The sequence below is a fragment of the Schistocerca cancellata genome, chromosome 1, assembly GCF_023864275.1.
Source record: "Schistocerca cancellata isolate TAMUIC-IGC-003103 chromosome 1, iqSchCanc2.1, whole genome shotgun sequence".
Lineage (NCBI taxonomy): Eukaryota > Metazoa > Arthropoda > Insecta > Orthoptera > Acrididae > Schistocerca > Schistocerca cancellata.
In genome coordinates this window covers 1,003,387,237-1,003,414,816 of record NC_064626.1, presented here as the reverse complement: position 1 = coordinate 1,003,414,816, position 27,580 = coordinate 1,003,387,237, and the positions used below count along the sequence as shown (strand labels likewise).

The window sequence follows — 27,580 nt, the reverse complement described above, 5'->3', positions numbered from 1 at the left end:
TCCCGTATCCTGACAGTGACCTATTCAAGGTGTTCGTCTGAAGTGAATCAGGAAATCCACGAAAAATCGAAATGAAACATCACCCCAAGTGAATTCAGATCTGTTAAAACCTTGCCGTCTCGCTCGGTTGTTCAGTGTCTGCTGCCTGGGAGGTAAAATGAATAATGTTACGTATAGCAAGGGCAACACAGTAGTCAGAGAGGATCACAACAGAGGGATATTGTGAAATGACTAACGCCATGTCGATTATTACTTTGGATGACAGATTGATAGTGAACTAATTTCTCTCAACCTAAAAGATTCATATTTGGACCCACTAACCTTATAAATGACAAACCAAAGAAATGTGAACTGTTAGAGGCGGAGTCCAGCCATAATTATTTTGTTAGCTTTGCATCTGCATGGGTACTGGTGAGAAGTGCTAACTGAAGATTATTGATACAACAAAACAGGGGATCCTGGGATGCCCACAGCCACTGATGTGCATGTATTGGTAACTATCATCAATGTAGGAGTGCCTCAAATCATTTAGTTCTTGGTACTCGGGAATTAGAGGCAATGGGGTAGCATTTCTGCAGATAATGTTTTTGATGACAAATAACGAGGTATTCTCCATCCCCCGGCGGCCTTCTGTTTTCAGCTCACTTTTTGTTCTTGTGTGACATGTGTTGCGTGCTACAGGTATCCATTATGTGTTGACGTGCCATCGTTGCACTGGAATGGAATGAGGTGGCCAGCCTGCGACCGAGTTGTCCATTGTGTCGTGACACATTGTCTTTCCGAATGGCCACGTCCTGGAAACGAGATATCCAGCCTATCTCGTTGTTCTCCTCCGCTGGTCTTTCGCTGCTTCTGAGCCGACTGCGCCGCAACGTATCATGACATACATTTTGGAGAGCCACTCCTTTTAGATCTGATTTTATGCGATATACGAACATTTGCATCCTGTCACTCATTTTCTAAATTCGCCGTTGAGGGTCACCGCTTAGACGTTTACTATAGACGACAAATGACAAAACCTTGATCAGTTAAGGATTATATGTATCATTAGGGAACACATATTATTCAGAGATATTCAGTAACCTGTGGTTTAAATCATAACTAGTTCTGATGAAGTTATTATCCTAGTGTAGATCATTTGGTGAGGACTAAAAGATCTGAAGACAGTCGAATAGGCTGAAACCAGTCATCTTGTAAGTGACACTTCGCTCCTTAACGTGTGATATCTCCTAAGTGCAACTAACCAACTTTTCACGGGGAGAAAAAACCTTATAAATATCTTTTTAAGGACCTAAATTGAAACTGAGTGATGTTTTTTACAAACTGAGAGATATTAAGAAGTAAAATCATAATTAGTACGATAGGACTGATACTATTTATTTGTAAAACTTTTTTTTTAACAAGAATCTGTCTAATATACAGATTTACAAGGTACCAGTTCGAAATAGAATTTACAGCAGAAATTTTCATTTGTGACTTATGAGGTATCATTAGAACGATGCATGTCGTTTTTCTGCAGTTTTTGATACTAGTAATACAAAATAATAATAGAGATGTGACTGACGAAGTGTCACATTTTAAGGTGTGGCTTGTAACTATTACCCCTAACAAACTAATAGTACTCAGTAACTTCCACTTTGTTTAGTTATTGTTTTTCGGGTTTTTATTTCACCACTTATTATTTGTTTCAATGTCCATCCCTCCACTCGTATGGGGACAGTCAGTACGCTAAATAAACCTACAAGAAATAAATACACTCCTGGAAATGGAAAAAAGAACACATTGACACCGGTGTGTCAGACCCACCATACTTGCTCCGGACACTGCGAGAGGGCTGTACAAGCAATGATCACACGCACGGCACAGCGGACACACCAGGAACCGCGGTGTTGGCCGTCGAATGGCGCTAGCTGCGCAGCATTTGTGCACCGCCGCCGTCAGTGTCAGCCAGTTTGCCGTGGCATACGGAGCTCCATCGCAGTCTTTAACACTGGTAGCATGCCGCGACAGCGTGGACGTGAACCGTATGTGCAGTTGACGGACTTTGAGCGAGGGCGTATAGTGGGCATGCGGGAGGCCGGGTGGACGTACCGCCGAATTGCTCAACACGTGGGGCGTGAGGTCTCCACAGTACATCGATGTTGTCGCCAGTGGTCGGCGGAAGGTGCACGTGCCCGTCGACCTGGGACTGGACCGCAGCGACGCACGGATGCACGCCAAGACCGTAGGATCCTACGCAGTGCCGTAGGGGACCGCACCGCCACTTCCCAGCAAATTAGGGACACTGTTGCTCCTGGGGTATCGGCGAGGACCATTCGCAACCGTCTCCATGAAGCTGGGCTACGGTCCCGCACACCGTTAGGCCGTCTTCCGCTCACGCCCCAACATCGTGCAGCCCGCCTCCAGTGGTGTCGCGACAGGCGTGAATGGAGGGACGAATGGAGACGTGTCGTCTTCAGCGATGAGAGTCACTTCTGCCTTGGTGCCAATGATGGTCGTATGCGTGTTTGGCGCCGTGCAGGTGAGCGCCACAATCAGGACTGCATACGACCGAGGCACACAGGGCCAACACCCGGCATCATGGTGTGGGGAGCGATCTCCGACACTGGCCGTACACCACTGGTGATCGTCGAGGGGACACTGAATAGTGCACGGTACATCCAAACCGTCATCGAACCCATCGTTCTACCATTCCTAGACCGGCAAGGGAACTTGCTGTTCCAACAGGACAATGCACGTCCGCATGTATCCCGTGCCACCCAACGTGCTCTAGAAGGTGTAAGTCAACTACCATGGCCAGCAAGATCTCCGGATCTGTCCCCCATTGAGCATGTTTGGGACTGGATGAAGCGTCGTCTCACGCGGTCTGCACGTCCAGCACGAACGCTGGTCCAACTGAGGCGCCAGGTGGAAATGGCATGGCAAGCCGTTCCACAGGACTACATCCAGCATCTCTACGATCGTCTCCATGGGAGAATAGCAGCCTGCATTGCTGCGAAAGGTGGATATACACTGTACTAGTGCCGACATTTTGCATGCTCTGTTGCCTGTGTCTATGTGCCTGTGGTTCTGTCAGTGTGATCATGTGATGTATCTGACCCCAGGAATGTGTCAATAAAGTTTCCCCTTCGTGGGACAATGAATTCACGGTGTTCTTATTTCAATTTCCAGGAGTGTATGTGGGAAAATTTGTAACGGCAAAGTGAACTGTTTGTGTGTGAAGAATTCAGTAGCTTAGCCAGCAGACTGGACGCAGAGTAAGGATATGTTTAGAAGTCACGTTCTCTATGGGATTCAGTCACGAGACTGTTTGTTGGCAGGGATATGAAGTTGAATCGAATAGTAGACCAGATTGCATCACCTTTCAGAAAAATTTTGAATGACGGATTTTGCTAGTCAAAGTTCAATGGGAGGTTACATATAGTAAAATTATTCTTTTAACTAAAAATTTAGGGTTTTCGTTTACAGACTCAAACTGAGATGATGACTGATTTCTCAGCATATGGGTCTTATTAATGCACAGTAACGAAAAGCATCTCAATTGCGTGAATATACCGTATTCTTTGTATGAATGAATTTTTCATGAAAGCACTTCTCTTTTAACAATATTTGCACATATCTCGCCAGAAATGATGAAATTCAAATTGACTTACTACAAACGTAGTTGGGATTCGTCTGGTGGAGACGACAACGGCGTTAGCTATCTTCTATGGCCTCTTAGGCCAATGTTGTTTTTTGATACTGTTATCTCCAATGGAGTCCTTTTGGAGACCGCTTCTTTAGAAACCAAGTTCGGTGCTACAAAGCGATGGATATGTGGCTCTGTCCAACTTTCAGTGAAAATGAGTATTGGTCTGGCAATAGACTACTGAAGTTCGCGCCTATATTCCTTGGAAGTCGCACGATATAATTTCTGGAGTAGGGCAGTGCCTTCTCCCTCAAAACTTGACTGATGTACTAAAAATGTCGAGCTCACTCTCCATCAATTCGTGATACACTGTTTGAACAGTAAGGCAATTCAACTGTTAGACCACTGTTCTCAAAAGAAGGGTATCTGCTCCGATCTTCCCCGGACAAAGAGCTTTAGTCTGTATCCTGACTTCAGAATCACTAAAAATCCAATTAAAGTAAAAAATAAGTTCTCTGCTATAATGGCTGTAAAGTGCTCTGGGCCATTAATTTGAATCTCGGTCACTACCGAGTAAGAAGTGATTATTGGAAATTTGTGGTCCTATGCGACCAAACTACTGAGCTCATCGGTCCCTAGGCCTAAACACTAATTAATCTAACGTAAAGTAACTTACGCTAAGGACAACACACACACACACACACACACACACACACACACACACACACACAGAGAGAGAGAGAGAGAGAGAGAGACAGAGAGAGAGACATACCCATGCCCGAGTAGGACTGTAACCTCCGACGGGGGGAGCCGCGCGAACCATTGCAAGTGATCATTTCTCAGAAGTGTTGTCGTGAGGGATTCGAATAGTTAAAAGTCCTCTCCAAACACAGTCAAACAGATAAAAAGATTCAGAAGCTCTTGTGAAAGATAGATATGATTAGGAAGTGTTGTTCATAGATGTAACGATGCGTACACAAATGGTTCAAATGACTCTGAGCACTATGGGACTTAACATCTGTGGTCATCAGTCCCCTAGACTTAGAACTACTTAAATCTAACTAACCTAAGGACATCACACACATCCATGCCCGAGGCAGGATTCGAACCTGCGACCGTAGCAGTCACGCGGTTCCGGACTGAGCGCCTAGAACCGCACGGCCACCGCGGCCGGCGATGCGTACACAAGATTGAAAGCGGATTTTACAATATGGCCCACGTGCATAGCACATTTTCATTTGGTTATTATGAGGTTTATATCATATTAACACCAATGCAACTTATAGGTAACTGTTCTACACGTATTGCCAATACTGAAAAGCTTAGCACAAGTTTATTGCTCAAAATGTACATCACGAAAATGGCTTCCATCATCGGTAAGCATTGCTTAACACGATCGCGGAAGCTGCTCATTACGTTCTCAATCATTTCTTGATGGATGATCTCTATCCCTGTCCGGACTGCGGGCTGAAACATAGCGGTATTGTGGAGTCGCCACAAAAAAAACATTTGTTCTTGAGATAAAGACACAGAAAAATCAGGAGGTTGAATTATTTTTCTCTCTAAGGTCGTCTCAGGAGCATAGATTTTTCAAGGTGGCTTCACGATACTTAAGAGTTGGAAGCCGTAATCCTGGTAGACATATAGGCAATTCCTAAAGAAATTTTTCAAAATCTAACGAAGAACTTTCGCGATCGTCTTCAGCAATGCATCGTCGATGATGGAAGCCTTTTGTGTGATGTGCTTTTTAAGAAATAAATTTATTTTCAGCTTTTCAGTAATGGCAACGTAAGTAGAAAGTTATCTTTAAGTAACATTGGTGTAAACGTACCCTAAAACTCATATTAATCAATTTAATTTACTACTGCTGTGGGCTACCCAATACGGGCTGCGTCCGAAGGTAGTAAAATCTACGTTTCTGGAGCAACATAAAACCTATGGAGGGATTAAAGCGGTTTGTCGTTCAAGGACTCGACGCTTGGACTGTCCCTTTCAAAAGGTGTACTGTTTAAACTGTAGTACTAAATACTCAGTCTGGAAACAGAAATAGGCATGCGAGAAACTACTACACTAAACACTGATCGATAACGTGCAAGGTTCTTATTTTGTCTCTGGAAAAACGGAGAACAGACTACTGAAAAAGCTTTGGAATGCCAGGTAAACTGGACTGCACAGTCCGCAGTAATTAAAAGTGACGTATCGTAGCGAAGATGGTTGAAATTTCATTAATATACAGTAGGGAAGAGGAAACAGCACACACAAATGGAAGCAGAGGTGTGTAATTTCACGTTCCATTTGCAGATCGTACAGTGGAATATTCACTCGCCTGATGCATAGTCATGGCGTGCTAACTACTCGGAAGCGAGCGGCGTTCGTCTTTTTGGCGCGGCCTCTCTGAATTTAGATTTGTGACCCGCTAATGCAGCAGAGATTTAGGTCGCGCCGGATGATGAGCACGCATGGCGGAACTGCAAGGCTGTTTCCTCACTGGAGCTCGCAATATTAGCGCTCTCTCTTCCGACACCACTTAGCCACTGCTGTTTGCCATGTGCCTGCAAGTCTGCACCGTATTTCTGTGATAACTGCCCGTATCCTTTCTCATCTCCGGGAAATGGAAACGAATGGGTTAATTTCCGTACGTTTCTTTTACCTTCAAGTACGATTTCGTTTAGTAATAGTAACAACAAAACTACTATTAACGTTAGTGTGTAGAATGTATGTGTCTGGCGACATACCATCTGACTTTTGGAAAAATATCTTCTACACAGTTCGGAAGACTGCAAGAGCTGCAAATTGCGAGAATTATCGCACAATCAGCTTAACAGCTCATGCATGCAAGTTTGCTGATAGATATAATATACAGTAGAACGGAAAAGAAAATTGAGGATGTTTTTGATGAGAGTATGTTTGGGTTTAGAAAAGGCTAAGGCACCAGCGAGGCAATTCTGACATTGCGATTGATAGTGGAAGCAAGAGTAAAGAAAAATCAAGACACGTTCATAGGATTTTTCGACCTGGAAAAATCATCCGACAATGTAAAATAGTCGAGGATGTTCGAAATTTTGAGAAAAATAGGGATAACATACAGCATGTACAAAAGCCAAGAGGAAATAATAAGACCTGACGACTGAGAACGAAGCTCTCGGAAGAAAACGGTGTAAGACAGAAAAGTAGTCTTTCCACTGTACTGTTCAGTCTGTATATAGAAGAGGCATTGATGGGAATAAAAGAAAGGTTCAGGACTGGAATTAAAATTCAAGGTCAAAAGATATCAATGATACGATTCGCTGATGACATTGCTACCCTCAGAGAAAGTGAAGAAGAATTACATGCTGAATGGAATGAGCAATCTAGTGAGTACAGAATATGTACTGAGAATAAATTGAAGGAAGACGAGAGTAATGAGATGTAGCAGAAATGAGAATAGCGAGAAAGATAACATCAGGATTGACGGTCAGGAGGAAGATGAAGTTAAGGATTCTGCTACCTAGGCAGCAAAATAACCAATGACAGACGGAGCAAGGAGGACGTCAAAAGCCCGTTATCACTGGCAAAAAGGGCATTCCTGGTCAAGAGAAGTCTAGTAGTATCAAACATAGGCCTCAATTTGAGGAAGAAATTTCAGAGAATGTACTCCTACGTCTGCAGCACAGCATTGTGTGGTAATGAAGCATGGTCTGTGGGAAAAACCAGAACAGAAGGTAATCGAAACATTTGAGATGTGGTGCTACAGGCGAATTTTGAAAATTAGGTGGACCGATAAGGTAAAGAAAGACGAGGTTCTGCGCATAATCGGAGAGTAAAGGAATTTGTGGAAACACTGACAAAGAGAAGGTGCAGGATGACAGGACATCTGTTAAGACATCATGGAATTATTTCCATAGTACTAGACGGAGCTGTAGAGGACAAAAACTGTAGAGGAAGGCAGAGGTTGGAATACACCCAGCAAATAATTGAGAACGTAGGTTGCAAGTGCTAATCTGAGACGAAGTGGCTAGCACAGGAGAGGAATTCGTGGGGGGCCGCATCGAAGCAGTCAGAAGACTGATGATCCAAAAAAATAGTAATAAGGCAACGAAGTACACTAAAGATGCTGAAAATAGTTACAAACAGAAAGATTAGGATCCGAAATCAGAGAACACGCAGAATGAAGACGCATAGGAGTGCTTCTTAGATCCAGGATTGTCTCTTGAGGCTGCTTTGCACTAGCGCAGTAATTTAATAGAGTGGCGAGTTATTCTGCAAATATTACACACACTTTCACACATTACACCATTCACTCATACCCTCATACATGTGTACTTACCTTAACCGCGGTCTAAGACAATCACTCACACTTCCAAACATTACATCACACACTCATACTCTCATACATGTCTACATCCCTTAAACACGACACAGTTCTACACATTACACCATGCACTCATAAATGTGTATGTACATTACACCACACACACACACACACACACACACACACACACACACACACACATACCTTCATACGTGTCTACATACCTTAAACACAGTCTAAGAGGAAGCCTTAAATTTAAAATTTGTCTCGATCAACGGATAACATTGTTCCAAACATAGATTAAAACCGTTATCTTCTTCTGGTTTCGAGCAACGGTTTCGGGAGGTTCCTTTCGTTGTCAAGCCAGGACTGGAAATGATAACCTGCTCTGAATTATACTCAATAGGAAACCCGTCTATACCACTGCCATCCCGTCTAGTAATTGAGAAGAACCGCAACTCTACATTGCACCAGATCTCAAAGAGCTTTCTATACCCCTTGGAGTACAGAATGATTTAGTAACCAATCGTGTGTTGACATCACTGTTTAGTCAAGTGGTTTAATAAAATGGCTCCTCTACTGTGTTGGATAGTAAACGTTAAGCATCAATCTCACTACTGTCACGCCATTGTGCAACTGTGAACACCGTATGTTTACTGAAATGCGTCAGAAGTCAGTCTTTGGTCAGCTATAACTTATCCATTATTCGATTATTCGGGATCGGCAACGTAGATCGATGGATTGGTGATACGATGATCGAGGTTATGTCGGTTTACAGTTTTGATTCTGCGGGTAATTTATGTCTTATGGACTTAGTTTAGTAGCTTTATTACGGAGAATTGAAATAACTTTTACCACATTTCCAGCATGGAAAGGTATTAGTTTGGTTATTCAACTGCAACTTCTTTAAGAAGCACGTGAGATGCTCCATGCAAATCTCTTCGACCAATTCTTACCTATTTTCCCTTCCGTGGAGTCTTAATCTTTTCCTTTGCCTCTTCCAGTATAAACTTTGCTAAAAGATGTTCTCCGTCGCTCTCTGAATCATCTTGGAGAGCTCGACAGCTGTGTTAACTTGATCACCAGCTAAACATACGCCCTCTTGCAGTTTTCTCGTTTAGTGGGCTACGATCTGACATGAAGAAGCCTTAATGTGCCCAGAAAAGCTACGCTTAACCTCTGAATGATCTTCAAATGAGGTGGAAACGTCAAACGCCTCATGTACGCAAAAGAAGGCCGCCATAACCGATGACAGATTCTGCCGGGACAGTGAGTTCCGGAAATTTGAATTGTGTTATTCACACAATAGCATTTCCGCATGTACATGACTTATTTCTGCGACAGTGATGCATGTTTAGAACCTTTCAACAGAGAAAAAGAGTGTTGGTAGTAACGAACTGGTACATGACCATGTAGTGGCACGAGATGACCGCCACCATGTTGTCACGGCAGTGACGGTCAAAATTCTGGCTGGTTGATGGAGCGCTGCATCCTGTGTTGACCTGTCCGCGTCGACTTTCTGATGCTATGCGATATGGGCTGAGCTATTAGCAGTAGCGCGAACGTTATTGCATCGATTTTCATTGTCAAAAAACCTCGTACAATTCAGACTGCAAGCCACTGCTGGCTTCGTGTGTGACAACCTGCTGTGTTTTCGGACTAAACCCGCTTCAGTCTGTGCTTCCGTATTAGCCACATACATTCCAGAGTAAATGGAGCCGCTGCAGTATGTATACAGAATGCTTTTACTGTTCTACCGTGTTGCAGTCGATAGCTTGGCTAACATCAGGTACATTTCAGAGCTGGAGGTGCTTCTTCCTCAACCAAGCCACTTTACATGTCTACAGAGTAATTTACAAGATATGCGACGGGGAATGTGAAGGTATCGCAGCAGGTACCACCTATTTCTTGGGCTTCTCTTTCGCCTGACAAGTCACTCATCCAAATATATGTGATTACGATTGGACGATAACTTATTCGTAACGCATCTCCCGGAAACAAGATTATCTCTTCGTAGACTCAGACCCCAAGGAGACGGATTTTCCAGGAACTCATCCACGACCTCTTTGTACCACGTCATTTAAAGACTACGACTGTAGTAGTTGGGAATTTCTGCATCTACTTCTACATGACAGCTCTGTAACTTACTCTTACGTGCCTGCCAGAGTGTTTATCCAACCGCCTTCAGACTATGTTACCTACCGTCCCACTCTCGAACACCGCGCGAGAAAAAGGAACACTAAATCCTTCCTTCCGAGCTCAGATTTCTCTTATTTTATTACAACGAGCATTTTTCCCTTTGTTAATTGGCGTCACAAAATAATTTAGCCCTAAGAGGAGAAAGTTAGTGACTGAAATTTCTTCAATGGATCTCCCCACAATGGAAAACGTCGTGGTTTTAATGATTGACACCCCTAACTCGCGTGTCATATCATAACACTCTCTCCCCTAATTCGCGATAATACAAAATAACTACCATTTTCTGAACTCTTTCGATGTTCTCCATCAATCCTGTCTGGTACAGATCCCACATCACGCAGAAGTACACCAAAAAATGATGGTCAAGCGTACTGTATGTAGTCTCTTTAGTAGACCTGTTGCATCTTCCAAGTGTTGGAAAAATAAAACTCAGTCTTTGGTTCGCCTTCCTTACAGTGTTATGTCTGTGATGGCTGCACCTGAAATTGTTCGTAATTGTAATCCTTCACAACATCCTTAACTATAAGAATCCGAGATGAGGTACAGTTACGTAAAACTAATTCTCTGAGTACCGTTACGTGCTTTTATCTGGTATAAAGATTATTGCAGTCACAAGAATCCTTATTTACGTAGTGGTTCTGAACAATATGGTTGTATGTGGAGTAGTTCCCGCAGTCACGATCACTGCATGCTAAAAGCGGCTAACTCAAGTTCTCGATGTCCTTATATTTACAAACACCACCACCAGTCGTAACAGTCTTTACTCATTGTCCATTCCATCAGATTTCCAAGGGAACAGATTATGTAGGCATTTTACAATTTCTTAGTTCATTAAGCTTTCGAATATCTCTATATCTTGGCGGGTCTCTCGCTTCAAGCAAGGGTATAACAAGAGCCTTGTCGGAAACGGTGACTGATAGGGCATTCTGTCCTCATTGTACTCGAACCCGCGTCTCAGCTTGCAACAACAACAGCATATCAAATATTGAAAAGTGTGAGTGATCTACTTGAGTACTAAAAGGAAACTGTTAAATTTCGGTTACACAATAGATCACACAAATGCAAAAGCTGTCAGTTCAACTAAATAAGTAGGGATTTCAGTTACTATCAGCTTAAACTGGAATGACCATATTGCTAATTTTGTGGGAAAGGCAAACCAAAGGTTGCGTTTTAATCTCGGAATACTTACAAGATGCAACAGACCGCCTACACTGCGCTTGTTCGTCCTCTTCTGAAATATCGCTACCCGATGTGGGTTCGTTTCGAGGTAGGGTTGACGGAAAACAGAGACAAATTTCGAAGAAGGGTAGCTAGTTTTGTATTACCGCGAAATAGGGGAGAGAGTGTTACGGATATGATATACGAGTTGGGGTGGCAATCATTAAATCATCTATCTCCATCTACATCATACTCCGCAAGCCACCTAATGGTGTGTGGCGGAGGATACTTTCGGTACAACTATCTGATCTCTCTAACCTTATTCCACTCGCGAATAGTGATTGGGAAGAATGATTGTCGGTAAGCCTCTGTATTGGCTCTATTATCTCGAATTGTCTCCTCGTGGTCAATACGCGAGATGTATGTGGGGGGAGGTAATGTGTTGTCCGACTCCTCCTGAAAAGTCCTGTCCCGAAATTTCAATAGTAAATCTCTCCATGATGCACAACGTATCTCTTGTAACTTCTGCCAGTGGAGTTCGTTTAGCATTTCCGTAACGCTCCCTCACCAGCTAAACGATCCCATGACGAAACGCGCCGCTCTTCGTTGGATCTTCTCTATCTTCTCTACCAGCCCTCCCTGATATGGATCCCAGATAGATGAACAGTACTCAAGAATCGGGCGAACAGGCGCCTTAAAAGCCACTTTTTTCGCCGATGAGTTACATATCCTTAAGATTCTTCTGATGAATCTGAGTCTTGCAGCTGCTTTTCCCACTATCTGTTTTATATGGTGATTCCACTTAAGATAGCTCTGGTTTGTTACTCCTAGATTTTTTACGGCAGACGCTGTTTCCAGCTGTTTGTCATCAATAGTGTAGCTGTACAGTAGTGGATTTCTTTTTCTATGTATGCGCAATATGTTACATTTATTTACGTTCAGGGTGAACTGCCAGAGTCTGCACCATTCATTAATTCTCTGCACGTCGTTCTGCAAATTCTTACTACCAAATTCTTACTATCTTCTGGCCATGCTATTTTGGTATAAACATTGCATCATCGGCGAATAACCTTAAAGAGCATCCGACTTTGTACTAGATCTTTTATATACACTCCTGGAAATTGAAATAAGAACACCGTGAATTCATTGTCCCAGGAAGGGGAAACTTTATTGACACATTTCTGGGGTCAGATACATCACATGATCTCACTGACAGAACCACAGGCACATAGACACAGGCAACAGAGCATGTACAATGTCGGCACTAGTACAGTGTATATCCACCTTTCGCAGCAATGCAGGCTGCTATTCTCCCATGGAGACGATCGTAGAGATGCTGGATGTAGTCCTGTGGAACGGCTTGCCATGCCATTTCCACCAGGCGCCTCAGTTGGACCAGCGTTCGTGCTGGACGTGCAGACCGCGTGAGACGACGCTTCATCCGGTCCCAAACATGCTCAATGGGGGGACAGATCCGGAGATCTTGTTGGCCAGGGTAGTTGACTTACACCTTCTAGAGCACGTTGGGTGGCACGGGATACATGCGGACGTGCATTGTCCTGTTGAAACAGCAGGTTCCCTTTCCGGTCTAGGAATAGTAGAACGATGGGTTCGATGACGGTTTGGATGTACCGTGCACTATTCAGTGTCCCCTCGACGATCACCAGTGGTGTACGGCCAGTGTAGGAGATCGCTCCCCACACCATGATGCCGGGTGTTGGCCCTGTGTGCCTCGGTCGTATGCAGTCCTGATTGTGGCGCTCACCTGCACGGCGCCAAACACGCATACGACCATCATTGGCACCAAGGCAGAAGCGACTCTCATCGCTGAAGACGACACATCTCCATTCGTCCCTCCATTCACGCCTGTCGCTACACCACTGGAGGCGGGCTGCACGATGTTGGGGCGTGAGCGGAAGACGGCCTAACGGTGTGCGGGACCGTAGCCCAGCTTCATGGAGACGGTTGCGAATGGTCCTCGCCGATACCCCAGGAGCAACAGTGTCCCTAATTTGCTGGGAAGTGGCGGTGCGGTCCCCTACGGCACTGCGTAGGATCCTACGGTCTTGGCGTGCATCCGTGCGTCGCTGCGGTCCGGTCCCAGGTCGACGGGCACGTGCACCTTCCGCCGACCACTGGCGACAACATCGATGTACTGTGGAGACCTCACGCCCCACGTGTTGAGCAATTCGGCGGTACGTCCACCCGGCCTCCCGCATGCCCACTATACGCCCTCGCTCAAAGTCCGTCAACTGCACATACGGTTCACGTCCACGCTGTCGCGGCATGCTACCAGTGTTAAAGACTGCGATGGAGCTCCGTATGCCACGGCAAACTGGCTGACACTGACGGCGGCGGTGCACAAATGCTGCGCAGCTAGCGCCATTCGACGGCCAACACCGCGGTTCCTGGTGTGTCCGCTGTGCCGTGCGTGTGATCATTGCTTGTACAGCCCTCTCGCAGTGTCCGGAGCAAGTATGGTGGGTCTGACACACCGGTGTCAATGTGTTCTTTTTTCCATTTCCAGGAGTGTATATATTGTGAACATCAAGGGTCCCATCACACTTCCCTGTGGTACTCCGGATATTATCTTGACATCTGTCGATTTAACTCTTTATCTGCAAGAAAGTCTTGAATCCAATCGCAGGTCAGCTCTGATACTTCGTAAGCTCGTATTATTATTATTATTTTTTTCATTAAACGGCAATGTGAGGCGGTGTCAAATGCCTTACTGATTTCAAGGAACACGTTATGAGCCTAAGCGCCGTTGTCCCATGCTCTGTGGATCTCGTGGAGGAACAGAGCGAGCTGAGTTTGGCAGGATCTAGCTTTACGGAATCCATGTTCATTTTATACAGGAGTTGTTCATTTTCCAAGAACGTCATAATTCTTGAGCATATGAAAGTCAGTTTTCGTGGCAGCTAGATCTTGTCACGATATTTCAATCTCCAACTTTCGCCTCCGAATGAGAACACATTTTGTTGACGCCCTCCTACAGAGGGAGAAATCATCATCGTAAAAAGTAAGAGAAGCTAGAGGCCTGAGGGTGGCTCCGTGAAATCCCTGCCAGGTACTTCAGAGTGAATTACGGAGCAGTCATGTAGATGTAGATGTAGGCGCCTCCTGTGCTCAGGAATCGAGAGGAGCCGCGGGCTGCGCTCACGAACGCTGCACGGCGGCGCTATTCTGGGACCCCGCTCCCATATTCATGAAAACCAGGCGGACGTTCCTGTGTACCGTCGCTTACACGCCAGGTAGCTCCTTCATTAAATTCTGACGCTACTGACTTCAATATCCCATCGACCTATCGACTGCTTTAAAGCACTCCTGTTACTCTTTTATTCTGCTTCATGTTTCGAAGTTGTACGTTGTCTAAGATGGATGAGTAGTGCACCAATGATTAAGTAATCTTGAACGGTAGCACGATTAAGAAAGAGCCTTATAGTCTGAAGGTGTTGAACAATGTACACCGTCGGTGAATTCATTTCTACGTTAGTGTGTTGTAATTCTTTCCTAACAGCACATCCAAAAAATTTATGTTATTGTTCTGCTTTTCTTATTTCAAAGTGGAATGTATCACCCAACAACTAAGGGCCCGATGTGGTTTCTTTGTGCTTGTTATCTTTACTGAGATTATTGCGCATACGTCTGTCCAAGTCGTATATATTCTTTAATTCTGTGAATACATAGTCCATTATATCATCTTCGATACAAACAGAAACATATACTTTATGGAGAAATTATTTAACAATAATATACTTACAAAATTCAGTGTTCTATAATTCTCAGCAGAATGAGATGAAAAATCTGAAATTCATATTTTATATTACTTCTGTGGTATAGATAATTTTTCTTACTCTCTAAGAATATATGTATGTTTATATAAGAATACACTGACTTCTCGAATTTGTTCTCATTTTTGACATTAAGGCATAACAACGTGTTTTAAATAATTTACGTGATATTTAGAGGACAAGGCAGTCAATGATTTGAAGACTGTTGAAAGATATCTAGTCTCACGCTGCATAGTAAATCATTGGAAGAATGTAATTATAATCTCTCTTATGGATGTCATATATTTTGTATGTTGCAATCCTATGTTGACATTATCCAAATTTTAATATATTTCATTCATGTACAACGTAGCTATCGTATTTCTTTGTATGGTTAGGTTCACTCGATCACCTGAGGAGGAGGGGCAGGGGTCTCACCCCTTCCCAATACTCAGGTTCTTATTGAGTTACTTTTGATGTTAGTGTTACTTTGGTTAAGATGATTACAATAATCTTTAACGTTTATGTTCATCGTTGATACTCCATTTTCTGAGATAATGAAGAATGAAAACTATGATCTTGTAATTCTTCAGGCTTTCCCGGCGATCTAATGACATCTTGGGTTGTCGGGTGTTCTTCCGCATATCAGTAACGACTTACGCTACCGAAATATCGTGCACGTACGATGCTGATATCCGGAAGGACACCCGACAACCCAAGATGTCAACTATGATCTTGTTGAAGCTAAGTTAAGTAAACCACTTAACGACCGTGTACGGCTTTCAATGGAATATTAATACCCTAAAACATTGAACAGACTTCGTAATGTTGTCAGAAAAGCACAGACAGTAAGATTATGTTGTAAACTGATCCGCAAAGTCATGCGATATGGAAATTATAAAGTAAAAAGGGAGTTATCTTCTGTGTCTAGAAATAAAAATGGAAAAAGAATCACTGTGTCTGTCCTAGACGAGGGACAGTTGTGACATAGGTATTATAGGGACTAAGTTGGTAGTAAGCCGCCGGCTTTGTAGATGAATCAGCGAATGTTTGTTTTAGAAACACGCTAAGATGCAGGATATGGACACGAGAATATAGTAATTATGAAGGAAATAAATATAGCTTTGCTGTGAACTGCCTTTGAATTGATTGATTATGTACTACACGAACAGAGCCTTAGATGGATATGTCCACTGATTACTGTCGCATTATGTACAAGATGTAGGTAATATTCACGCGTAAAAATGTATTTACCCTTTAAATTACAGAAAACGACTGTTTCTAAGTTACTGTTTCGTCTTTGACTCTGGCACTTCGCGCTTTTAAATTACATCTGTTCTAATATTTCAGTGTTCTCATTCAGGAGTATTAACGCTTGATTTTTGGCGTGCATAATAAAATATATCGATTTCTTATTTGGCTTCCGGAAAGGTCTGAGTTCTGCTATAGTGTTTCTCAAACCACCCCTAAATTTTGTACATAATATTTTGAGTAAGAGGTGAATGACCGCTTCAGATATTTCTGTAAGTTTCTGAACCATTTTTAAGTTATAACTTTATTATACTACTAATTTTTGTCACTATTAAGAATGTCTTTTGGTCATATAAAAAGTAAGATCTCAATAACTTGAAGATGGTCTTAAAACTGACGAAAATAGAGTGTTAAGGAATGAGTACAGAAGTGTGGTCATACGACGAACTGTTATACTATACTACACTCCTCCCCAACGGGCCCAACGGAACCGACCGGCCGCCGTGTCATCCTCAGACCATAGGCGTCACTGGATGCGGATACGGAGGGGCATGTGGTCAGCACACCGCTCTCCCGGCCGTGCGTCAGTTTCCGAGACCGGAGCCGCTACTTCTCAATCAAGTAGTTCCTCAGTTTGCCTCACAAGGGCTGAGTGCACCCCGCTTGCCAACAGCGTTCGGCAGACTGGATGGTCACCCATCCAAGTGCCAGCCCAGCCCGACAGCGCTTAACTTCGGTGAACTCACGGGAACCGGTGATACCACTGCGGCAAGGCCGTTGGCGACGAACTTTTAAGGCTTCGTAAGTATTCAAGTGTAGGACTCGGTGTGTTTAGTTCCTGCAAAAGCATAACTAAAAGTCTCAGGCAGCGAAATGCGAAGCGTTGCAATTTATTAAACCGAAATGTTGTTGATTGTATTTAATTCACCATTCATATAAATTATGAAAGGGACAAGGTAAAAGACGATAAATAGCTGGTCGAGGCTTACGTACCGTTGTTTTGCCCCGATACTAGCGCGCATGGATCATAAAACTCATAGGCTATCCGTAACACAAGGCACAAGCAACATACCGAATGAGTCAGGAGGAAAGATATATGCTCTGAGGGGCGATAGTGCTGATGATTCTGAACAAGGCATTTCAAATGAACATATGCCGTTTTCTTAACCGTGAAAACCACGGGCGTTAGTCATATTTCCTTCTTCACCATCACTCACTCTTAACTGACCATTTAAATGATTACTGACGACCAACTCATCTGTCCATTTCCTTTAGATAGCCGTCTTAGCAGAGTACGGTAACTTGACCTATTTCAAAATGTTTTACCAGAATACGCGGGGGATATTCCTTTGGCAACGTGATGTCGTATGTACTTTCTGCACGACGGAGCTGCTGCACATTCTGTACGGCCAGTGACACAGAGTCTCACTGAAAAGTATCCTGGACGTTGGATTCGTCGTCGAGGAGAGTCATTTCTTGGCCACCAACACCACCCGATCTTACTCACTTGCATTATGGGTGTGGGCTTTTCTTAAGAGCGAAGTCTACGAGGGCAATGTGAACATAAAGGAGGAACTTTACGCTCGTAATTTACATGTGTGTGCTCAAGCAGAGAACCGTACGAATGAGCTCAGATTAGCAACAGAGCACCTGTCCACAAGAGCTGCAAAATGGATTGCAGTTGACAGCGGACTGTTGGAACATCTTTTGTGAGGAAATGTACCCAGTTAAAGAAAACATTGGATCATAATATTGCATTTGCGATATAAAATCGCGAATGAGGCGTGCGCCCATGCTGGACGCTATGGTAATAGTAAAATAGCCACAGGTATTTTTGTAAACAGTCTTTTAATGACGCGTTTCGAAAATCTCATCAGATTCAATTAAGGGAATACACATTGTGCAATGTACTGAGTCAACTTAAGTGGGCCATATTTAGTACGAATATGGCACACTTAAGTTGACTCAGTGAATTGTATGGTGTGTGTGCCCTTGATTGAATCTGATGATATTTTCGAAATGCGCCATTAAAGAGAGTGCGTACAAAAATACCTGTGGGTGGTTTGCTATTATCACAATGTGCATAACAGGTATTCCCATACTCCTCTCTAAATCACAGTGTTTCATTTACTACTATCTGCATTTGTCCTGTCGCCCAATGTTACCATTAATTTCTTTGTAAATTGTTAAGAACAGGACTTACGTTCGTATAACGTATTTTTATTTTTATTCAGACATCACCCCTCAAAGCATGTAGCGTTCCTCCTGACTCACTCTACATGTTTGATTACAGGGTACGATATGAATCCAAAAGCCAACGAAAAAATTTGGGATGTTTCTGAGGCGTATTTCGAGCGTATTTTTGTATACGGATCCGTGGTCTCCGGTGGTTATGGTTTATTCGCTTTTTTATCCCATTTACCTTTGTTTCTGAAACTTCCTTCACGAAATTGAGAAAGCCTGTAATACGTTATCACTGAAACTTAAAAAAGGAAACACGAAGTACTGCAACAACTCTCAGGTGCAAAAGTAATGTAACTTCCATCGCTGCGAGATCAGCTCAGCTCAACGTCATATTACCGCTCTTCCATTCCGTCAATGAACGCATGCAGTCTTCTCTTCATAGGTAAACCTATCATAGTTGACGTATTTTAAAACTAACATTGCTAGTAAAGCAAATCTGAGGCAGAAACAGGCAGTACTGACTGCAAGCTTGAGGGCGAAAAATAAAGTGGACATTATTGTTGTCAACAAGTATTACCCAGCCACGATGTTACTACACTTTGCTTGCCAAGGGCGCTACCGGAAACACGCGCAGGCATTACAGTAAACGAGTAGAGTGATGTCGAAGGAAAGCGCATCCTATTGTGAATGGTTTCAAGACAGTTGTGCATCGTACTAACAAATAGTTCAGTGTGTCCTTGTAAAATGTCACGATAAAAACTCACGACAAGTCTATTGAAGCGCCCTCACTCTCAGACGCAATAATAATGTGGTCGACTTATTCCGTGAGTGACGGGAATAAGTTTGTTTCCTAACAAGACACACAACACACACCGTCGCTGTTTTGCACTGCTGTTCAGATACAATTCCCTTTTCACAAGCCACTGGAAACGACAGTTCCCTTAAAGCAAAATGTTCAGAAAATATCCCTGAACAATATCAGAAATTTTGTCGGTAGTTTGGTTCACTGCATGAAGGGTGTAAAGAAACTACGTTACAGATTGACGGAATTTTTAGAGGAGATAGAAAGAAACACATTAGCTATGTGACACATAAGTGCCCTATTTTCTCCTGTAAAGCCCCTTGAGCTGTTTGATATCGGATTTACACATTATGTCAACACTCACAGCTGTTTTGACAGCTTCATATACAAAATTTGCAGCTCAGTTATATGTTACTGTTAGGACGATTATGCTTTCCTTAGTGCTAGCTGTATCCATGTCCATTCAAACGAATATTGCTTACGTTTTTTTTATGCCTTCTAGATGATTTCCTCAGAAAGCTGACTTAAACGATGAGAGATCTTCGTGGATTTGAGATAACTGCATCCAAGTTAGTGTTTCCTCAGTATTAGTTACCTTAGTAACATTGAACTTCAGGTGATCCTGTCACTATTACAATGCTAGTATTTCAATTATTAAGCCGAGCCACAAAATGACAAGAAGGCTGTTTGCGGAGGAGCTATTGCTATCGGCTCAACCTGACGGAGAAACTTTCCACCAGCAGGGGCAAACACTTTGCGAGATAGCGGCTATCGGCGAGTTTACTTTAGATCGTCCGCCACTGGCTCCGATAAGCTCCCACTTGAGTGCCGCCGCGCTGCATGAATATTTGAACTGAACTCCTCGCTAGAGCTATTCCTGTCGCCTCATTTCGTAACGATTCAGGACCTCCTTTAGGAGAAGAGCAGCCCGCCTATGTCAACATTAATTCGCGTCTTTTTCAGTGCACTGTGGTCTTTCGAAGCTGTCACAAAAATTCATTCAGCTATTCATATCTGTCACAGCTACTTAATGACACCGGAAGTGAATTGTATAAGTCAAGGCGCGTTAAATCTGAAAGAGTCTCAGTAAATAAGGCCGCTAAATGTACAGTAGGTGACGGTATAAGATTCCACAGGGTTAAAAATGCTTTTTTCGGCATTGAGGCCGAACCATAGTAATAATAATAATATTAATATTAATAATCTACATCAAGTGTTGGGACTTTTGGTCCGCTTCGTTTTTCAGATTTGGTCAGTCCATCTCTTTATTGGTTTTCCTAAATATTTTTTGCCTCTTGGTGTATATCACATCATTTTTTTCAGTGATTCTGGCATCTGACATAATGTTTTGTGTTCTTTCCTTCTTAGATGATACTGTTTGTTGTGTCAATCATGTTTTGCATTTTCAGTCTAACCCTAGTGTTATTATTTCTACCTCTATCCATTAAAATATATCTAGCCACGTATGTACGGAATTTCATTTTACATGCTTCTATTCTCTTTTCAGTAGAGTGTCTCTGTGGATTTTCTTTCCCAAAGTTTCGCATATACCAGGTGGTCGTAATTAAGATGCAGCTACTTACAGAGATCCAGTGTGGGCTGTAACTATCATATCGCAGCGAAAATAAATATATACTGTAATGCGTTATTGCGGAACCGATTTACACTGCAAAAGAACTGTTCCAATTTAGGCCACCAGGTCCAAATCTGGCGTTGTGAATGCAATAAGACGCATAGAAATATTTCCGCATGTAATTGATTAGGAAGGGGACGTGGGCACTAAAGGTCAACCAAGTGAGAAAGGTATCATGTTGATATTATTAATAACCGCTGCTAATACAATTTGTTCAATACGAACACTAGAGACGTCGGCGAGATACTTACTGTATAGAGCCAGATTTGTACCTGGTGGCTAAAATTGGAACTATTTTTTTTCCAATGCAAATCGGTTCCGCAGTAACAGATTAGCATATCCAACAAGTTTCACTGCCGTATGGTAATTACATACAAGCCACACTTGACTCCCGTGAGTAGCTGCACTTTAATTATAATCACCCAGTAGTTCCATAAAATAGTGGAATACGTCTAACGTATTTTACATTCTATTATTTATCCCACATGTCATGCCGCACCCTTAATATTTAAATATATTAACTTGCTCTATTATCTGTTTAGTATCGACTGGTGTCCTGAAAACGCCCTTGATTTTGTCTTCATAATAAAGAGCTTCACGTTGAAATCTTTTGCTACTCTACTTATATCAAAGCAGCTTCTTGTAGGTCATTCTCATTTTAACAAGTCCTTGGTCGGCAGCAAAAAGCAGTGTACTAACATCCATATTGTTTTAAAATGTATTATTGCCTGTACTCATGTTTTGGTTACGTCGTCGATATAGGAGCATATTAGAAAGAGTGGGGTGGAACGGGACCCTTGTCTAGCTCGTTGCTTTATTTCAGTCGAATTATGTCTACCGCCAGCTATTTTTGTTTGTATTTTGTTATTCACTTATAAGCCTTGTGCAGCTCTTACAAAATGAGACGAGATTCCTATGTTTCTTAAAAATTTCCTCAGTTTGTTTCAGTTTACTTTATCAAACGCCTCTTTGTAAGCGAATGAAGGTAAGAAAAGTTGGTAAATTGAATTCATGGTGTTGTTCTATCAGTTGTATCATAGCGACGTTACAGTCCGAGTACGTTCTTCTTTTGTGAAAACCATGTTGAGCATCTGATAAAATAGTTTCGTGACTGGCGACAATCGTTTTGTTAAAACTGTAGCATACAATTTATGACATGCGTTTAGAAGGTTAATACCTTTGCAGTCCCCACTTCTACGTCTATTTAATTTCTTATAAACTGGGTGTATCTGGACTACGTTCAGTTCATTTGGTATATAAACATAATTTCACAAAATCGAGTATTCTAACTTATGCAATATTTGGTGCACATTTTATCAATTCTATATTGATTTTATCGCATCCTGGAGTCTTTCTGTTCTTGCTAGTTGTTGTATCCTGTAGTTCCTCCAGCGTTATTAAGCCTACATTGCTATCTAGTTAAGCCAGAAACATCTGAGCGTCTTGCACACTGTCCAGAGTGTTTTAAGGTACTGCCATCAATTAGCTTCTGCTATTGTGTTTAGTTACAGATTGTCCTTGTCTTCTTTGTTTCAATGTTTCATTATTTCGTATGATTTGTCTAGTCTTCCTCAAAAATCCTGTTCCATGTTTGTGATAAATACTCCCAACTATCACTTTTAAATTGCCTGATGTCCCTTTTCAGTACAGCAGATTTTCTTTTACAGTCTAGGCTCAGAACTTGATCATCTGGGGAATTTAACATTTTTTAGTAGGTATGTTTCTTATATTCAATTAGACTATGTACTTCATCTGTCCAGTATCACAGACCCATTTTGAAAAGACTTTTTTTTCTTGTGCCAAGTGCTTCTGCTGCTGCTGTAATTATTGTCTCCTTTATGTTATTCCATACCTAGTTATCCCTTTTTAAGTTTAAACTTACATACTATCCAAGCATTTTCTATTATAGTAACTAGATGTTCTCTTCTTAAACTAAATGTACTTAAAATATTGTATCAGGATTATTTTGTTTCTGTTTGGGAATTACCTTCTATCTTTGAATTAATACTATTTCGTGAGTTACAGAAAATAGTGTGAAAAGACTTATGAAACTCTGAATACTGTTTTGTCTTGGACTACACGCCAAGTCTTATTTGTTATCACACAGTCTGTGACTATGGTAGAGCTTTTAACTAAGTGGTTATATTTGTGGATCTGTTTATGCAAGAAAAAGTGTTCGTTATCCTCATCTCATTATTTAATGACGATGTCTACAGTTTATTTTCACTATTATTTATTACATTTTCCCATCCAGAATCTATAACATTTGCCAAGGAGGTCCACTCTTGTATTTAAATCACCTGTTTTTATCAGATAATCAGTTTTGTTTGTCTCACGTAAGAAATTAACATATTTGAAACCTTTTTTCTGCCCTACATAGTTGTATCATTGAAGCTTGCATTTAATGATGATATATGTTAATCAACGCAATTACTGTCGCTCTTATGGCTGTGCGATGCTTGTGTGTCAGAGAAGTAAGCATTTTTAAAGACGTGTTGGCCTGTACCGTACCTTGCGGCCGTCGCCAGCCAAGTCCTCGTTGGTGGTGAACATGGGCGGCGAGACTGCGTCGTTGGTGTTGATGATGGGCACGATGTTCAGAGAGATCAGCTCCGACAACGTGCTGAACAGGTTGCGCCGAGTCTCCTCGTTGTAGAAGTCGGGCTTTGTTACGAGCACCTGCATGCAAGGCACGACGCATCAGTGAAAATCATCATCATAAATGAATACCTACGTGATACGTGCATAGAATAAGAATGAGCATAAGACACTGAAGAAGCCAATTCAGCGATTCAGTAAGTAAAATAAAGCCTATGGAAGGAAATACGACTGTATAGAAACCACAATATGAAAATAGAACAAGTAATTCCATACCGATATGTGCTATTTAACAGGAACGTGGGAAAAGTTCTACATTAAGTCAATGAAAATGATGCTATGGTAGAGATTCGCCGCAGTTGTGTAAGACACGTAACAGGATGGCGCTGGAAGGAGTCATTTTAATCTTTACTTCTGTGGAAGACGGAGAGAGGCAAATTACATTTTTCTGCCGCGTCTCGTGGTATAATGTCCTCTTAGAGAATACGACAGATAAGTAGGTACTGCAGTGAAAGAGCAGATGAAGATCCAGAACAAAATCCGTGAACGTATGAAGAATATTATGAGATACCGTACAAACGTGGATCCCAATGCAGCTGCGTCGGTTCCTCCAATAAGCTGTTATTTATAGTGAGACAGAGATGAATGCTTTCTTAGTAGACATTTATATCAGTAGGAGTTCTTCCTTACAGTTAAATTTATACATGTTACTGAATTTTGTTTTAGAAAAGTATTTGGTTTCATAGTGCAGGCTGAGTCCGAAATCCACAGACCGAGTTTGAGAGGCTGATCATAGTTTAAACGAGAACTTGTGCTCCCCAGCGGCTCGTTACAAAATAAGACATTCACCATGTTATTTTAACTGCATTTATCTCTGTATTGAAAACATGTCACATATGCTACTGTTCGACAAGCATTTACTTTTTTTGTCCAGATATCCTCATATGAATAAATTCACAAAAGTTAACAGGCTAATAAAGTGAAGTAATGATTCTGCAACAATTCAGTGGAGATGAAATGATTTGTATTCCAAAACGCTGCAGAAAACTCCGATCACCTATAAAAGCTCCTCGGTAAAGTTTGGATTCACTCTGTACATCTTACACAATATAACCTTTATACGGACTGTGGCAAAATAAAGTGGCACGGATGAGTCGATACAACTGGCGGAAGAAGAAACTACAAGCACTTCCAACAGGATGAAGCAACTGCCCACCACCTAGGTCACCTGATCTGTCGATGTGCGTTTACTTTGTGTGGGGAGCTGTCAAGTCTTCGGGATATCGCAACAACCCTCGTAGTCGTCGAGAACTGCAGCATAACATTTCGGATGAGCCTGCAGCAATTCCAACAGTCCACATTCGATCTGCCTTCAGCAGCTTGCTGACCAGGGCCCAAAAGTGTCAAGAGATGAATGTTGGTCACTTTCAACACCTGCTATAGTTAGAATATTACTGTACTTCCTTTCCTCTGTTATGTTTCTTTGTACCCTGGAACTGTGTTCTCTGTGCCGTTTTTGCTTGCACCACCCTGAACATCTGACAGGATAAATGAAGAACGACCTCAAATACATTACATTTAAATAAATAGGAATTTTGAAGTAATATATAATATTTCTACAGTCAAAACAGCACAACGTATTTTGTCTATTACTTTTCGTTAAATTTATTTGTGCTACTAGCGCTAAGTACACTGGTGGAAAACACACGCAGCACCAAGAAGGAGCTGTGTGATATAAACGAAAGCAGACAGGCGTGTTTCTACATCTGAAGGATGTCTACTAAAATTTCGAGCCAGTCGCCTAGGAGTGGCGCTAGTAGCACCATTACGAGGATGGTAACACACGCTGTAGCTGTCATAGGCATTAATTACCTTTGAAACTGGATGTGGCGAGTTGACGTTAGTCAAAAATGCTTTCAGTGCGACAAAGACGCCATTATCAGCACCTCAGTGTTTTGAACGAGGTCATGTAATAGGGCTACGAGAAGCTGAATGTTTCGTCTGCGATGCTGCAAAAATATTTGGCAGGAATGTAGCCGCTGTACGTGATGACTGGTAGCGGTGTTCCCGAGAATGTAGGGTCGCAAGAAGACCGAGTTCCGGAGGGCCACGTGATACTACCAAGAGCGAAGATCATCGTGTTCGGCGTATGTCTACGGCGCATCGTGCTGCATGTGCAGCAGCAATCTGGGCAGCAGTTGGCACCACGTGACACAACGAACTGTTACAATTCGATTGCTTCAGGGACACCTCCGATCAAGAAGCCCTGTAGCGTGCAATCCATTGATCCCAAACCGCCACCATTTGCGACTTCAGTGGTGTCAGGCGAAAGCTCACTGAAAGTCAGGGGGAAGGTCTGTTGTGTTTCTTGAAGGAAGCTTTTTCTGCCTAGGTGCCAGTGATCGCCGTGTGTTGGCTATAAGGTGGCCACTTGAGAACCTGCAACCAACCTGCCAGCGTGCTAGACACATTGGACCTACACCTGGAGTTATGGTCTGGGGAGCGATTTCTATTGACAGCAGTAGCACTCTCATGGTCATTCTACGCAACCTGAATGTAAATTTGTGCGTCGTTCTTGTGATTCAACCTGTTGTACTGCCATTCACGAACAGCATTGCAGGAACTGTTTTCCAAGAAGATAACACTCGCCCACATAACGTTGTTGGAACCCAATGTGCTCTACAATGTGCTCCGAAGAGAAGTGACGCTGCCTGTCCGGTTTAGTCTGGAGCGAGAGGTTGAAAGGTAGGGTATGCGTTACTGGCCGCACAATTAGAATCTCGGATGCGCGCCAATTTATGTTGTTGTTGTTGTTGTGGTCTTCAGTCCTGAGACTGGTTTGATGCAGCTCTCCATGCTACTCTATCCTGTGCAAGCTTCTTCATCTCCCAGTACCTACTGCAACCTACATCCTTCTGAATCTGCTTAGTGTATTGATCTCTTGGTCTCCCTCTACGATTTTTACCCTCCACGCTGCCCTCCAATGCTAAATTTGTGATCCCTCGATGCCTCAGAACATGTCCTACCAACCGATCCCTTCTTCTAGTCAAGTTGTGCCACAAACTTCTCTTCTCCCCAATCCTATTCAATACCTCCTCATTAGTTACGTGATCTACCCCCCTTATCTTCAGCATTCTTCTGTAGCACCACATTTCGAAAGCTTCTATTCTCTTCTTGTCCAAACTAGTTATCGTCCATGTCTCACTTCCATACATGGCTACACTCCATACAAATACTTTCAGAAACGACTTCCTGACACCTAAATCTATATTCGATGTTAACAAATTTCTCTTCTTGAGAAACGCTTTCCTTGCCATTGCCAGTCTACATTTTATATCCTCTCTACTTCGAAAATCATCGGTTATTTTACTTCCTAAATAGCAAAACTCCTTTACTACTTTAAGTGTCTCATTTACTAATCTAATTCCCTCAGCATCACCCGACTTAATTTGACTACATTCCATTATCCTCGTTTTGCTTTTGTTGATGTTCATCTTATATCCTCCTTTCAAGACACTGTCCATTCCGTTCAACTGCTCTTCCAAGTCCTTTGCTGTCTCTGACAGAATTACAATGTCATCGGCGAACCTCAAAGTTTTTACTTCTTCTCCATGAATTTTAATACCTACTCCGAATTTTTCTTTTGTTTCCTTTACTGCTTGCTCAATATACAGATTGAATAACATCGGGGAGAGGCTACAACCCTGTCTTACTCCTTTCCCAACCACTGCTTCCCTTTCATGCCCCTCGACTCTTATAACTGCCATCTGGTTTCTGTACAAACTGTAAATAGCCTTTCGCTCCCTGTATTTTACCCCTGCCACCTTCAGAATTTGAAAGAGAGTATTCCAGTTAACATTGTCAAAAGCTTTCTCTAAGTCTACAAATGCTAGAAACGTAGGTTTGCCTTTTCTTAATCTTTCTTCTAAGATAAGTCGTAAGGTCAGTATTGCCTCACGTGTTCCAACATTTCTACGGAATCCAAACTGATCTTCCCCGAGGTCGGCATCTGCCAGTTTTTCCATTCGTCTGTAAAGAATTCGCGTTAGTATTTTGCAGCTGT

General features: G+C 42.5%; 1 protein-coding gene across 1 annotated transcript in view; it reads right to left on the bottom strand.

Annotated features, from left to right (window-relative positions):
- LOC126088855 (delta-1-pyrroline-5-carboxylate synthase) overlaps nucleotides 1-27,580 on the bottom strand; it is a 221,391-nt gene that overhangs the window by 117,087 nt on the left and 76,724 nt on the right. Inside the window, exon 5 of the mRNA XM_049906867.1 lies at nucleotides 23,431-23,598. Coding sequence (XP_049762824.1) covers nucleotides 23,431-23,598 — 168 coding nt within the window. The remainder of the gene's footprint in view (nucleotides 1-23,430; nucleotides 23,599-27,580) is intronic.